Source organism: Amblyomma americanum, chromosome 3 (genome assembly GCF_052857255.1).
Source record: "Amblyomma americanum isolate KBUSLIRL-KWMA chromosome 3, ASM5285725v1, whole genome shotgun sequence".
NCBI lineage: Eukaryota > Metazoa > Arthropoda > Arachnida > Ixodida > Ixodidae > Amblyomma > Amblyomma americanum.
In genome coordinates this window covers 66371200-66385919 of record NC_135499.1, presented here as the reverse complement: position 1 = coordinate 66385919, position 14720 = coordinate 66371200, and the positions used below count along the sequence as shown (strand labels likewise).

The 14720-nt window shown below is 48.0% G+C and overlaps 1 protein-coding gene across 3 annotated transcripts in view; it reads left to right on the top strand.

Annotated features, from left to right (window-relative positions):
- LOC144123021 (uncharacterized) overlaps positions 1-14720 on the top strand; it is a 134001-nt gene that overhangs the window by 101387 nt on the left and 17894 nt on the right. For all 3 annotated transcript variants that reach the window (XM_077655947.1, XM_077655946.1, XM_077655948.1), the window contains 3 exons: positions 9683-9745; positions 9906-9997; positions 11638-11711. In XM_077655947.1, coding sequence (XP_077512073.1) covers positions 9683-9745; positions 9906-9997; positions 11638-11711 — 229 coding nt within the window. The remainder of the gene's footprint in view (positions 1-9682; positions 9746-9905; positions 9998-11637; positions 11712-14720) is intronic.

Sequence of the window (14720 nt, the reverse complement as noted above, 5' to 3'; positions counted from 1 at the left end):
TGTCTTCAATACGGTCCTCAAACAAAGAGGCAGAGCACTGAATGGCGGTCCACAAGCTCTCCGTCGTCAAGAAGGGTGCGGTGACAGAAGACCAAAACAAAGACGATGCTGATCGTTTTTTTTTCGATGCTAGAGATGTCATACACCACTAGTTCGTCCCGCAAGGGCAGACGATGAATCAGGAGTTTTATATCCGCTGGCTCCAACACAGTCGTGATGTACTGCGACGCCGTCGCCCTGACTTATGGGCATCTGGACAATGCAGCCTTCTCCACGATAACGCAAGGCCGCACACTGCTCCCAGCGTGAGAAAATTTCTCGCCAAGCACAGCATTACTGTACTTTCCCATCGGCCATACTCGCCTGACCTCTCCCCATTCGATTTTTTCCTCTTCCCTCGTGTGAAGAGAGCCCTGAAAGGCAGCTGGATGGGGAGCGTGAAGACCCTCAACACGCCACGAAAAAGGAGCTGAGAGCTCTGCCAAAAGAAGCGTTTTCCAACTGTTTCCAAGACCTCAAGAAGCGTTGGAAGCTGTGTACAGACTGCAAGGGAGACTATTTCAAAGCTGTGCTCCACAAATGATTTCAATGTTAAACGCGTTTTTTTAATGGTCTCAGTCTCGGATCTTTACGGACAAATGTTGTAAATGATCGCTTTCATAAAAAAAATTAAAAATTAGTTTCTCATTATGAGATGAATAGCTACGCGTCACCTTCATGTACTGTAAACTTTCATTGATGTGCCCTACGAAGTTAATATTTTGATCTCTAAGATGAGGTTAATTGTCTTGACGTCACGTACTTCCGTATTCTAACAGTTTTTATTTTTTTTGTGGTTAATTCATGTCGTTTAAGTTTTTGATGCGAATTGTTTCGTACATATTCCTTCGATGTTATTTTTATGAGTGCTCAGTTTTTATTGTTAGCCTACGCTGATAGCCTGCGTTAGCTGCTGTCCTGTACTACGGCCTCTTGGCCATTGCCAAGTTGCTGAATGCAACGTTTAGTACTGGGGAGCATTCAGAGTTGCGTTTGTCACCACTATGAATAAACGAATTGAAAGGAGCGTTTGGCGAGAGCCAAGAAAGGGCTTGCCATGAGAAGCATTCGGAGGCAGGTTACTGTCGTAGGAGGAGGGCTTGCTGAGAGCGGAGGAAGGCGCTAACGGAGGGTGGCTGCCCAGACAGTTGTTGGAGGGGGCTGTAGTGAGATAAGAGGAATGGTTATCTGGAAGGCGGTTATCGTGGATGGAGGGGGGATGTAGTGAAAGCGTAGCAATGCATAACCGGGAGGTGGTTACCTTGGTAACCATCCAGAGGGTGGTTACCGAGGATGCAGGAGGGTACGCCGAGTGCGAGGAATACGCGATAAAAGGATGGCTGCTACCGGAATCTCCCTCTGAGTAGTACACGTAGAAAAAAAGACTGACGAAAATGTAAAAATGAGCCAGAGCAGACGAGGTGCCATGGGGACAATCCGGAGGGTGGTTACCGTGCAAGGCGGAGGAGGACGGTGGTTGCCACTGGAACCACCAAGAGGTGGTCTCTGCGCAAACTGGAGACTGTAGCGCGAGCCGAAGACTGCGTTACGGCAGGCTTACCGTGGAAGGAAGAGGGCATAGCGATATGGAAGAAATGCGCAACCAGAGGTTGGCTGGTACGAAAACCACATTCCTTGTGATAACAGTGGAGAGAGGAAGGGATGGCAATAGTGTAAGAATGTGCAACCAGAAAGGGTGTGCCATGGGAACAGCCTGTAGGGTGGTTTCCGTGCATGGAGGAGGGTACATGTCGAGAGTGAAGAATGCTCTGTCGGAGGGTGGCTGTCAAGGGAACCATCGTTTGAGTTGTTACTGTGAAATGAGGAAAATATAGTGAGAGTGGAGGAATGTAGCACACAATAACAGATTACAGTACACAGATATCCTGAATGTGATATTCGGAACCGTCTAGAATTTTTTTCGGCTGAAAATTGAACCCTACGCACTACATACCGGATGCGGACTGTTTACAGGAAAGTTAGGGAAGAGAGAATAGACCAATGCGCATACTCTCCTGCAATACTTTGGTCCAACGGTACAAGATCTGCTCTTAATGAGTGTGATATCCGAAACACGCACGTGCACACACGCAGTGGGGAGGCCCACGCGCACACACGCACGCCCACGCGCACACAGTTATTAAGCACACCTTGATGAGCATATCACCAACAAACAGGAACCTGGCTATTTCCTTCATGTTCAGCATTCACAACTCGTCAGATTTTGTGCCTGACATTTGCTTTCAGTGTTTGTGTGCATGAGGAGTCTATACTCCATGTCACAAGTCGTTTGCGGCGCTACGAAGGCTGCGGCGATCTGAGCCATTGAGAACCGCGCACGCTTACAAACGTGTTCATTCGCACCCCACACCCCTGCCACTGGTCGCTCCATCACTTGGAAGGAAAGAGCACCAATGTCCAGCTGCTGCGCGCAGGAGACTCGGCTGGCACGGCGGACGCGATTTCTACGAATTGCGGCGCACCCCTTCACAACAGGCCTCCGTGTGTTCTGTTCGTGCAGATTTCCTCTGCTAATCTTCAAAGCGCCATCTTAGAAATATAACTTTTCAATTATTGCAATAATCGTTTAAATATGCTCACAAAACTGCTCAAATAGTTGAGGGGCTATTCGTTGTATTTCTTGGCCCTCTAGGGTGTTGGAATTCAGGTAGCAGCATCCCACCGCTGCCACCAGTTGTTGGGATTGGTAGCGTGACTGGGCCGGAGAAGGGACGAGGACGATTGGAGGAAGAAAACTTCGAAAACTTTATACAAGGACCGTTTACATTATGTACAAGTACGGGCAACTGAGAGTGCTTCTCAGTAAAGAGAGCTTCTTAGGAGTCGGGAGTCTCTGGTACCTCTCAAGAAGGGGGCTCTCCCCTGGCATCAAATCAGCAGCTCCTTAAATACTCTTGGTATTCCCCAGATCCCTAGCTGGGGAATACAGTTCGAAAAATGATGTCCAATCACACGATGGCACTGAAGGTACCGCCCACGGCAGGGCGGCCCTGATGTTTCTTCGCAGCTCGGTCGACGGAAAGGGAACAGGACCCGGTCACGTTGTCGTCCCCGCGGCCTCCAGGTGGCCGCGCACGTGCGTCCGGGCCGCGCCCATGTTGACCCGGAGGGCACCTGCATGACGCAGGAATGCAGGCTGTCTCCCTGCAGGTGTCGAAAGAGCTTGCACTGGTGACCGGAACGCGGAAGCTCTGTTCAAGGTGCAGCACTCGGGCAATTGTTCAAATCCAGCGTGACTGAAGGGGACCACACTGATACCGCACTTTGTCGTGGCGAGGACCGGAACGAATACGCTTATGGTCATCGCTGGCATTCCTGTTGAACACGTGGGGACGCTATTGTCGTCGTTGCCTCTGGCAGTCCTGCAGTCACGTCTCCCCCCAGAGGGCTCACCCCCCTCGCGGTGGTCTTCAGGGAATCCTCCCCATGCCCAACTTCGCCGAATTCCACAGCAGGAAGGAAGCGCGAGCACAACAGCACCCCGGCCGCCAGATATTGCGCCCAGAGTATGAACTGCTCGCACGTAGCTCGGCTGACTGGGCGTGCCAGGAACCAGATGCTCTCTGGGAGTCTTCGGATGACACTCAGTGCCGAAGCTCGGCATCGATTCCCCTCGTCAAATGGCCGTTTTGGGAAATTCTCTGCAATGCTAGCCAAAAGGGATCACAGACGCCAAACCACACCTGACAAGAGCACGTGCCCTCAGAACCCACTCATCCCGCCGGACCAATACTCAGGGCCAAAACTGAACTTAGCAAAAAACTTCAACTAAAACTTGAAGAGATCAAATGTTATGCCTGAATGAACACATGGTGTCTCCCGACGAGCAATATTGACAGGGCACCTGTCCAAGGTGTATGCTCCCGCTCGAAGCGCACTTGGATAGGAAAACAAATTCGCTAAATGAAATCAGGTTGGTGCTTAGAGGGCACGCGGTACGGGAATAGGTGACTTGATTAGGCCGACCTGGCGTTCAATTTTGCCCTCCCCAATACCTAGAGTCAAAGTACGTAACACCACTCGCTCTTACTTATCCTTGGCCGAAGTAAGGAAACGTACGCTGAGGTATGTTACCTGATTATGAACAACATTACTGCGAAGAAAGTGGGAGATATGCGCTCTCCATTAGGAAGAGAATATGAAATAAACCTCCAGAACTACAAATTTGGGGGACATCTCCTTTTGTAAAAACTTTACTAGCTAAAAGGCTCGGCTTAGCCCGTCGGCATTTGTGTGGAGCGTGCCTTTCTTGAAGCGAACCTCGAAGCTGTGGTGCTGGAGTGCCAGGCTCCACCTCAGTAGACGACCATTTTTGGGCGGCATATTGTGCAGCCAAGTCAAAGGGCAATGGTCCGTTCTACTGTGAAACGGGACCCGGAGACGTAGCATGCCAGTTTGTTTGTCGACCAAACGAGGCATGCGCATTCTTTTTCAGACGTACTATACGCCTCTTCCCGCGTGCTGAGCTTGCGGCTCAAGTAAAGGTTAGGCCGTGTGTGCCTCCCATCGCTTTCCTGGCAAAGAATAGCGCCTAACCCGCGGTCGCTGGCATCACATTGTATGATAAAGGGTTTCGAGAAATCTGGCGCAGCCACTATTGGGCGCTAGCTTAGGGCCGTTTTCAGACTATGAAATGCCTTCTCTTTCTTTTGGTCCCAAGGAAGATTGGCAGGCTCACTTTTTCGCAGTGCGTCGGTAAGGGAGCTGGCTAAATCAGAGTAGCCCTTTACGTAATGCTGATAACAGCCTGCTAGGCCAAGAAAAGCCCTGAGTTCCGATTTTGTGGTTGGGCGATGGTACTCCACCACGGCAGCCACTTTAAGTTCTGCAGGTCTGCGTTGGCCTCGTCCAACCACGTGCCCAAGATAGTTCACTTCGGCGCACCCCAGGTGGCATTTTCCCGCCCTTACCGTTAAACCAGCCTCAAGCAGTCGGCTCAGCACAATACGCAGGTGTTCAATGTGCTCCTCCTAGTTTTGTGAGAAAACGGCCACGTCGTCAAGGTAGGGGAGAGCGAAATCTGCAAGTCCCCGCAGCACTTGGTCCATTAACTTTGAAAAACAGTACGGAGCATTTTTCAAGCCGAAGCTCAACATTACAGGGCGAAACGTGCTCGCTGGGCACACGAATGCTGCGTACCTGCTGGCGCGCTCAGTGAGTGGCACCTGCCAGTAACCACGAACTAAATCCAGTGTGGATATATATTCTGATTTAGCGACTGTTTCAACCCTTTCCTCGATGTTCGGAATGGGGTAGGTCTGGTCCACTGTGATTCAATTCAGTCTCGGGTAGTCCACGCTAGGTCTCGGATCCTTGCCTGGAATCTCTACAATAATGATTAGTGACGTATAGTCACTTTCACAGGGCACTATGACGCCAAGTTCGCACATACGGCGGATCTCCGTCTCAATGACTTCTTTTTGTCTTGGAGAGACACGGTACGGTTTTTTCCTGATTGGCTGTTCGCTGCACAGCTGAATATCGTGTTCGACGAGGGTTGTTTTTCCTGGCTTGTTTGAAAACACCGCCTCAAAGTCGCGGACGACGTTTTTCATGTCTCCTCGTTGGTTTTCTGACAAACGTGGCTCTCTGTCGATTGAATTTAGCAGCTCATTCGCTGCCTGCTCGTCCTCATGTATGACATAAGGTATGTCTGAGATATCTTCCTTTGGCATGTTCAGCGCCATGTTAGCCATGGCCTGATGCTGCACATAAGGCTTCATCAATTTACTGTGGACCATCCCATTGTGTTTGTTCTTAATTTTTTCCTTATAGTTGGTGCCCGAAAGCTTGGACACCACCCTAGGTGGCCCTTCCCATTGCACCTCAAGCTTGTTCCTTTTTGACGGACGCAGCAACATCACCTGGTCGCCAGATTGAAAGGTGCGCTTGCGTGTAGATTTGTCCTTGTACACTTTAGACAGTGACTGCGCTGCTCTGGCATTATTGCTTAGAGCTCTTAACGATGGGTCGCTTTTCTGCTCTGCAATGAGTGCTTTCCAATCAACCTTAGTCAACTCCTCCCAACAAGTCGAAGCAGGTGTTAATGTCGAACCCTTCGCGTTGGTTCCTGTTGCCCTATTCTCTAGGGAATCGGCAATTCCTTGGATTTAATGAGCTACCACTGGTTCGGGAACACCTTCATTGTCGTGCTCATGTGGTTCAGACGAATCAGTTGTCTTACAAGAATCCCCCGGCTGGTCGGGAGAATGGTTCGGGGCCTGCACATTTATCGGAGCGTAGTCGAGTTTCTTTGCGAGCTCTCGCGCTCGAGAACGTGTTAGCGCCATGCAAGCCAAGCTAGAGGTGAAAGAGAGACGTTTCTCTTTCAGCAGCTGCTCGGATTTGTTCGAAAACAGGTAGGGCAAGTGTGTCGGCAAGTTTGCGCTAACTGCCGCTTCTGTGTCTAGCCTGCCAAAAGTCCCCTCTAGAGTCACCTTCGCTATAGGCAAGCATGCACTCTGTTGTTCGGCGACCCGCATAATCCAGGCGCATTCGCCGATGTAGTCCGTGGAGGAAACACAGGACGGGTGAGCAAAATCCATGGTAGCCGCTGAATCCCGCAGTGCCCTAAATTTCTTGCCATTTATCACCACGTCCCGCATGTATGGCTCCAGCAATTTAAGGTTTTCCTCCGACTCTCGCATGCACCCCCACGCCATCTATTGCTGTTTGCAGTTCACTGAGATGTGACCCTCCTTGTTGCAATTATAGCAGATAATGGGCTTTCGCGCTTCAAACGCGCGAGCTCCAGGTGCCTGCTGTTTCGGCGAATCGGAATATTTGAGTGACTCCATCTTGTTTTCGCTACCTCCTCCTTTTGATCCCGCTTCCTCTGTTCGGCGATCTCGGCGTGCTGGTGGCACCCTTCGGTCGGGTATTCTCTTTAAATGGGTTTCTCCCTTTCCTAACCTGTTATCGTACCCTGCCTTGCTTTGGAGGTTTCGGCGAACGTAATACTCATCTGCGAGCTGTGCTGCTCTGTATAGGTCTATATCTGTTAGCCTATCTTGCAGCCATATCCTCAGATCTTCTGGAATCGCGCTATAGTACTGCTCTAGTGCGATGCACTCCAGTACCTTGTCATGACTTCCGTGCACCTCAGCGGTCTTAAGCCACTCGTTTAAGTTGACTTTAAGCCGGTACGCGAAGTCAGTATGCCACCCTCCCCCTTTCTTTCCCTGACTGAATCGCTGCCTAAAGGCTTCAGCAGAAAGCCGATACTTTCTAAGCAGTGCGCTCTTTACCTTATCGTAGTCACCACACTCTTCCCGTCAGAGGCGAGCCACCACTTCGGCCGCCTCGCACGGAAGGAGAGGAAGTAACTTCTCAGACCAAGCGCTCTTGTCGATGTGCACCTTCCCGCATGTGCGTTCGAAATTTACCAAAAAGAGTGCAATATCGCCTCCCACGCGGTATGGCGAGACGAGATCCTGCAATCTCTACCTCCCTTGCTCCTCTACCGAAGCTACAGGACTAAGACGCGCCATATTCCCTCCGTGCGACGCGATTTCGAGCTCCTTCATTTTTCGAGCATGTTCTCTCGCTTTTTCCTCTGCCTCACGGACCTCCCGTCTCACTTGAGCCAACCGAAGCTCTTATTTTTCTTTCTTGCGTCCAACAGTCGTTTCCAAAGCCTCGTTGACCTCCTCAGTAGTCACCTCCTCCTGCCGCATAACCTCGAGAATTTCTTTTTTCTTTTCGCAGAACAGCGAAATACCCAGCTCCTGTCAAATTTCGAGCAGGTCCTGCACATTTAACTTCTCCATCATGAGTTCCACCATGCGTTAGCAAGCCCACTAAATCAAAAGCCCTAGCTTGAAGTCGTCAAAGCAGTACGGTCTGGCGAAATGAACGGAAAACATTGGGCCCTCACCCTGCCAAGGTATAGCTAACGCCTGTCAGTTCTGTAGCTGCCGAGGTCCGTTGGAACCGGTAACTTCACGTGGACATCCCACCGCTGCCATCCAGTTGTCGGAATTCAGGTAGCAGCATCCCACCGCTGCCACCAGTTGTTGGGATTGGTAGCGTGGCTGGGCCGGAGAAGAGACGAGGACGATCGGAGGAAGAAAACTTCGAAAACTTTATACAAGGACTATTTACATTATGTACAAGTAAGGGCAACTGAGAGTGCTTCTCAGTAAAGAGAGCTTCTTAGGAGTCGGGAGTCTCTGATACCTCTCAAGAAGGGGGCTCTCTCCTGGCATCAAACCAGCAGCTCCTTAAACACTATTCGTATTCCCCAGATTCCTAGCTGGGGAATACAGTTCGAAGAATGATGTCCAATCACACGATGGCACTGAAGGTACCACCCACGGCAGGGCGGTCCTGATGTTTCTTCGCAGCTCGGTCGACGCAAAGGGAACAGGACCCGGTCACGTTGTCGTCCCCGCGGCCTCCAGGTTGCCGCGCACGTGCGTCCGGACCGCGCCCATGTTGACCTGGCTGTCTCCCAGCAGGTGTCGAAAGAGCTTGTACTGGTGACCGGAACGCGGAAGCTCTATCGAAGGCGCGGCACTCGGGCAATTGTTCAAATCCAGCGTGACTGAAGGCGACCACACTGATATCGCACTTCGTCGTGGCGAGGACCGGAACGAATACGCTCATGGTCGTCGCTAGCATTCTTGTTGAACACCTGGGGACGCTATTGTCGTCGTTGCCTCTGGCAGTCCTGCAGTCACGTCTCCCCCAGAGGGCTCACCCACCCTCGCGGTGGTCTTCAGGGAATCCTCCCCATTGCCCAACTTCGCCGAATTCCACAGCAGGAAGGAAGCGCGAGCACAACAAGGGTGGCGAGAGCTCTACCTTTCACAGTGCTCTCCAGACGACTTGTTAAATGATGTATGGAAATGAATGGTGACAAAAAAAAATTCAAATAGGAGCTCCCCTAGTCGCTCTGACTAGGCTATCTGACTGGCTATCTTGTCGAGCTGTTTTAAGCCGAAAGCCTTTATAGGCTCATGACCCGCCAGCGGGGATGTTCACAGAAAAGTATCACTATAGCTGTCAAGCTTATGAAGTCATCAGTGGTGTAGTATGTTTTAGCTATATGTATGTAGTGCGCTAACTCAACTTGGTAATTAGGAAATTAGTAATAAGTCGGTCGGTATTTAGTAACCGGATAATTAGTATGCGGTTATTTAGTTTGTAAATGATTAATTAGTGATTGGCTAATTAGTTGAATATAATTAGTTAATCGGTAATAGAAGTAGTGGCTGGTGTAGTATGTCGTAACTGGGTACTCAGTACACGATAATGCAATGCGCATATACGCAAGGCGCCCGCAAGCAATGCACCTGCGCTTCAGCTTACTGCGAATAAATAAATTTCAAGATGCACAAACAATTGTGTAGTCTTTAATCAACATCTTCGCCACACATCAGCGACACAAGCAGCAACACCGCGCTAAAGGCTTTCATCTCACTGCAATTTATGTCAACAAAGTTCACTCCGCCCCTTCCGTGAATTTTGGTTCCCGTGGCCAGTCATTATTTTTAAAGTGCGAAGAAACTTTTCATGATTTGAGTTTTCTTCCTCCACACAGTGTTGATATGTTTATATATCTTGTGCATAAACTAGTGTCCCAAGAAATAACACCCACGATTTTTCTACGTGATTTCAGAACGCTGCGGAAAGTGACCAAGAATTCAAAGCACAACGCGGCAGGCTTCTCCGAATTACGAGCGTAAGTATATTGTTCCTTACAAACGCTACGGGACGATAGTTTGCTGCCCCTGTAGCGGTGCAACTGCATGTTCCACCCCAGGCCATTTTCTTAAACTGCCACACGCGCTGAAGGTTTTAGGATCAAAGGCGACCCTTTTACATTAGCCTCTCTCCCGCAGGGTGTATGCCGTGTGGGACAAGTTTCCGGACATAATGGCGAATGCTTGCATCAATTACCACAGCCGGAAAGCCTTCTCCCTCTTCAGTGACGGTATGGGGACACGACGCTTGATTGAGCATTTTACCTCTCCGCGCCGTTTCACGCACTTTGACATCTTGGTGTCTAAATGTCACTGTTACTATGAGCGCCCTCCTATAGGTGAGAAACATAAAGAGTACTACTGCAGGAAAAATTACTTTGTAAAAATGTACACTAATAGCATGCGCGACATGAACTTATTTTACGCTTAAGGTAATTAGTCTTGTACTAACGCTCAAACGTTTAGACGCGTTAGTCCCCTTCTAGCTCCTCCGTGCCGGCCCTAACCCGCGGTGTGGTGAGTCGCCACCACGGTTAGTTCGGGCCTGATGGAAAAAAATGAGTCACCTGCTTGACATAGATTTGTCTGCTTCCGAGCAAGTGCCATTATCATCATCAGCAGCCTGACTACGCCCTATTCAAAAAGCCACTCCCATATCTCTCCAATTAACCCTGTTCTTTGCCAGCTGCGGCCAGCCTATCTCCGCAAACTTAATCTCATCCGCCCACCCAGCTATCTGCCGTCCCCTGCTACGCTTGCCTTCAATTGGGATCCACCATGTTACCCTTAAGGAGCAGCCGTTTTCTTGCCTGCGCATAACATGGCCTGCCCAAGCCCATTTCTTTCTTTTGATTTTGACTAGGATATCATTAACCCGCGTTTGTTCATTCAGCCACTCTGCCCTTTTTCAGGTCTCTTAACGTTTCACCTATCATTTTTCTTTCCATAGCTTGCCGAGTTTCCCTTAATTTAACGAACCTAACTTAAGCAAGTGTACACAGCAACAAAGCAGCCACCACAGCGATGGAGCTATTGGGGAGAATTCCACTCCGCAAAAGCACTAATTGAGGAACCTACGCGAAAGGGATGAAAAGTGTTCAACTCACATCCCGTGGCTCCGTGCTCCCGGCGCGCGACGTGCGCGTGGGCGGGGCGATACGATGATGCGGCAGCTTCCTTGGAAGACGTGTGATAAGCTGCGCATGCATCCACCGAAGCAAGAGTGCCTCGGGAGAAACGGGCTGCTGTAGAGAGGATGTCTCTCCATTCTTGGATGGGAAAGAGGGAAGGTCTCCGCAGCAGCGTCACGGCGAGTGTGCGAAAGGCAGCACGGGTGGCGACCGCGCCCTCCTCTTCGCAAACCTCCCGAACGGCGCGCGCTTAACATGGTGTGATAATTACAAGCAGGTTTTAATTTGCCATATGGATTCACGAGTGTACCCGCGCCATCTACACTAATCTTCAGACGTTAACCCTCCTCACGCCGGTCGATTCGAACCTTAAATATTAGGCTAAATCTAAATGCGAAAGAAAACGAGCTTACATAGGGGTAAGCATGAGACACATTAGAGCGTTTACTGCTCTTAACTAGGAGCCGATGTCGGCAAAATGTTTACTGGAGTGGGATCCTCCCGATGCTGCACAGGAATGTCATTGATCTTAAAAGTTAGTTACGAATCCCTCCACAGTGTTGCTTCTCTGTTTTTCTTCTTATTTCTCTGCAAAGCTGAACGCGTATAATGATGGTTTTTATCATGAAAACGCGCTTGTCTGAGCTTATTCTGTGCAGCGTCCAGGCTGTTTCTCTTCGTAAGTGCAAGCGGAAGCACTTAGCTATAAGCGAGACTTTTGCTTCTTTGTTTGTGTGCAGAAGAGCGGGAACTCAGCAGGCCCTACGTGGTTTTGCACATGTCGTTCGCAGGCCGTCCAATAAGCAAGGTCAAGGTGCGGAATCTTTACTGCTCACTGCATGATCATGATTTTACTCTCGAATGGTGTATTCATACTCTTTCCGTACGCATCTTGCGCATAACCACCTTTAATAGTGCTATGCAGTTTTCTGCCGGAGAAGTTGTGTTCTCCAGTTGTACATTGGAGTTGTTCCTTGGTTAACTATTTTGTTTGTTATCGTCAACCTCAATGTGCAAAAGGTGTTGCGTGTGATCGATTCTTTGGGCTTGAAGAGCGTGGCATCGCAGGTGTGCACGAGAGAGTTAATTGGTCTGATTTTGCGAAGACGTAATAGTAGCGGTAAATAACAGGGACGAAAGGAGAGAAGAAGCGCTAGATATCAACTGATGCCTTTACTCTCAGAAATACCACGCATTTATAGCGCCACGAAGTGTTACCAGTCAGGCCGCATCCGCGATGGCTCCTCTCGATACAGGAACTTCTATTCCTTGGCAGAAAGGTAAACATTTGGTTTACTCACGCACGAATGCCTTTCCACGTGTATAACAAGGGTTTCCAACGTCTCTCGCTCCTTAAGGTCAACATTTACAGATTTTACACGTGTCTGCTCAAAACATAGGGTGCAATTTTTTTCTTCATCAGGATCACACCGTTTGCAATGTGTAGCAAAGTGTCCAGGGCCTAATATAGCAGCTGCAAGTCTTATGCTCCATGGGGCGAACGTTGTTACATCGGCCAGTTTGGCCGGTGTAACATTTTCCGCATGATAGCGGAACTCGATACACCACATTAGTCCTGCAGGACAAAAACGGCGTTTCATGTATAATGGGCCATGGCCGTTTTCTGTTCGTGACGTCATTAACAACTCTGCAGAGATTGCCGAGTTTGTTCGGTGCAGTAAGCACAACTCTGAGGTTGCCTTTTATCCCCACCTTTTTAAGGCGGTACCTAAGCTGGTGAACATTGGGCGGTGCCACGCATGTAGCCAGTTCATGCGCTTGTCGCTCAGTCGTCTGAGTTTCCTCTCGAGTTTTTATCTTGTTTATCAGGCTCTCATCGACCGATGCCACCAGTTCTGTAGGGAAACATGCCTTAGTCATGCGTCTAGCCTGCTTTTGTACACTTTTATGCATCGTGTGCGAGCAAGAGTTTTTGAGAGCAGCAAGAAGGCATGTCTTAGCAATGCCTCTTTTAACCAATTTGGAGGGGGCCGAATCAAAATTCAAGATTGCTTTTTTGGACCTTGGCTGGCACATGTGGCAGACGTGCGACACACACAAAAAAATGAACATCCCGAAATTGTAGGTTACCGTTATTATCAAGTTTATGATTGAAATTCACAACATGGGCACAGGTAATAAAAGATCTAAAGTATGATGGAGTGCATCCTTATTTCTGTCCTCTTGAACTTTTAACCACTACCAGGAAATAATTTATTTATTTCAATCAGTGATGGAGGAGACTGCGGGTGAAAGTCGCTTCAGAGGCAAGTGACTTGACAACTTGAACAGGCATTAGACATACATGGCAATTGACTTCATATAAGATGTGCAGAAAAATAAGAACAAAGAACGCAAATCACATAAAAATGCTCTTGAATTACTTGAGAAACAATGAGTGACAAAAAGTTCATGCAATGCACGCACGTGAGATGTATAAAAATCAAGACCTGATTTTTGAAAAGTACTTAAAAGTGTTGGTAGTATGTATGATATTTTTTGTGTAGAATAATTGTTGCGTGGAGTGACAACCTTCCACTGTTCCGTGCATCTTGTCGCGTAAGATTAGATAATTTATGAACGAACTTTAAATTTTCTTTTACCTCCCGGTTGAAAGCTTGACTTGACCTGTAATTATAATGGTTAAACGCTGGTATTATATTTGCTTTCGGAAACAAGTCTGATGTGTGGGCATTGAAAGGTTAGTTAAACAGTGCTAGAACAATTCTGTTCTGCAGTATATATATCTTCTCGAAATTCTTTGATGTGGTAACCCAAACGAGCAGAAAATAAAATATCGTCTACATAACTAACAAAGCTAACAAATTCATATCTAACTATCAACAAATCGTCTACATATCTAAAAAACCTTTAAAAGCTTATTTTCACTCAGGCGCGCTTCAATGGGTTTGTCCAAATTTACCAAAAACTGTTCACTAAGGAACAGGGCGATGCACGAGCCTATGCAGACGCCCTCGCGTTGAACAAACTTCCCTCAAAATTAACAAAAGTACAAGAAAGATAAATCTCTAAAAGCAATAAAAAATTGCCCAGAGAAATTCCTACATCATTTTAAAAACCTAGAATCCTTTGGTTTCTATTTTTTTTTATTTATGAAATACTGCGCACACTAAGTCCAAGCAGGGTGGGCGTACAAGTGAGCGAAATAAGAAAGAAATAACACTGGAAAATAGACAGAAATAGCACTAATTGGTTAGACCTCATGGGGCAATGGTTGGTTTATTTGATTCCAATCTATTATAGTTCGCGGGAAAAATGAAAACTTGTAGGTGTCTGTTTTGGCAAATATAGGGGTTAGAAAACTAGAGTGGTAATGTCGAGTTTGTCTGGCAGATAACGGCTTTAAGTATAACGAGGGGTTCAGAACAAATTTGTTCTCTAATAAAAGCGCAAGAAACTCTAACCTGAACTTTTTTCTTCGGAGTTCAAGTCGTTCAATTTGGTTAATTTCCATCAAAGTGGTGGGGGAGTCAGTCTTTGCATATTTATTAAAGATGAATCTAACAGCCTTTCTCTGTATTCGTTCCAAATTGGCTATGTTAGATTTAGTATACGGGTCCCACACTACGCATGCGTATTCGAGTTTTGGTCTGATTATAGAAGAATAACAAAGTAGCTTGATGTTAGGAGGCGCGTACTTCAGTTTATGTCTTAAGCAGCACAATTTGCGAAATGCGGAAGAGCAAATGTTATTGATATGCAAGTTCCACGTTAATTTGCTATTTATAGTTATGCGTAAGTATTTGTAGTTAGATACTTGCTCAAGAGGGGACGAAATTAATTTGTATGTGTAACTATGTGG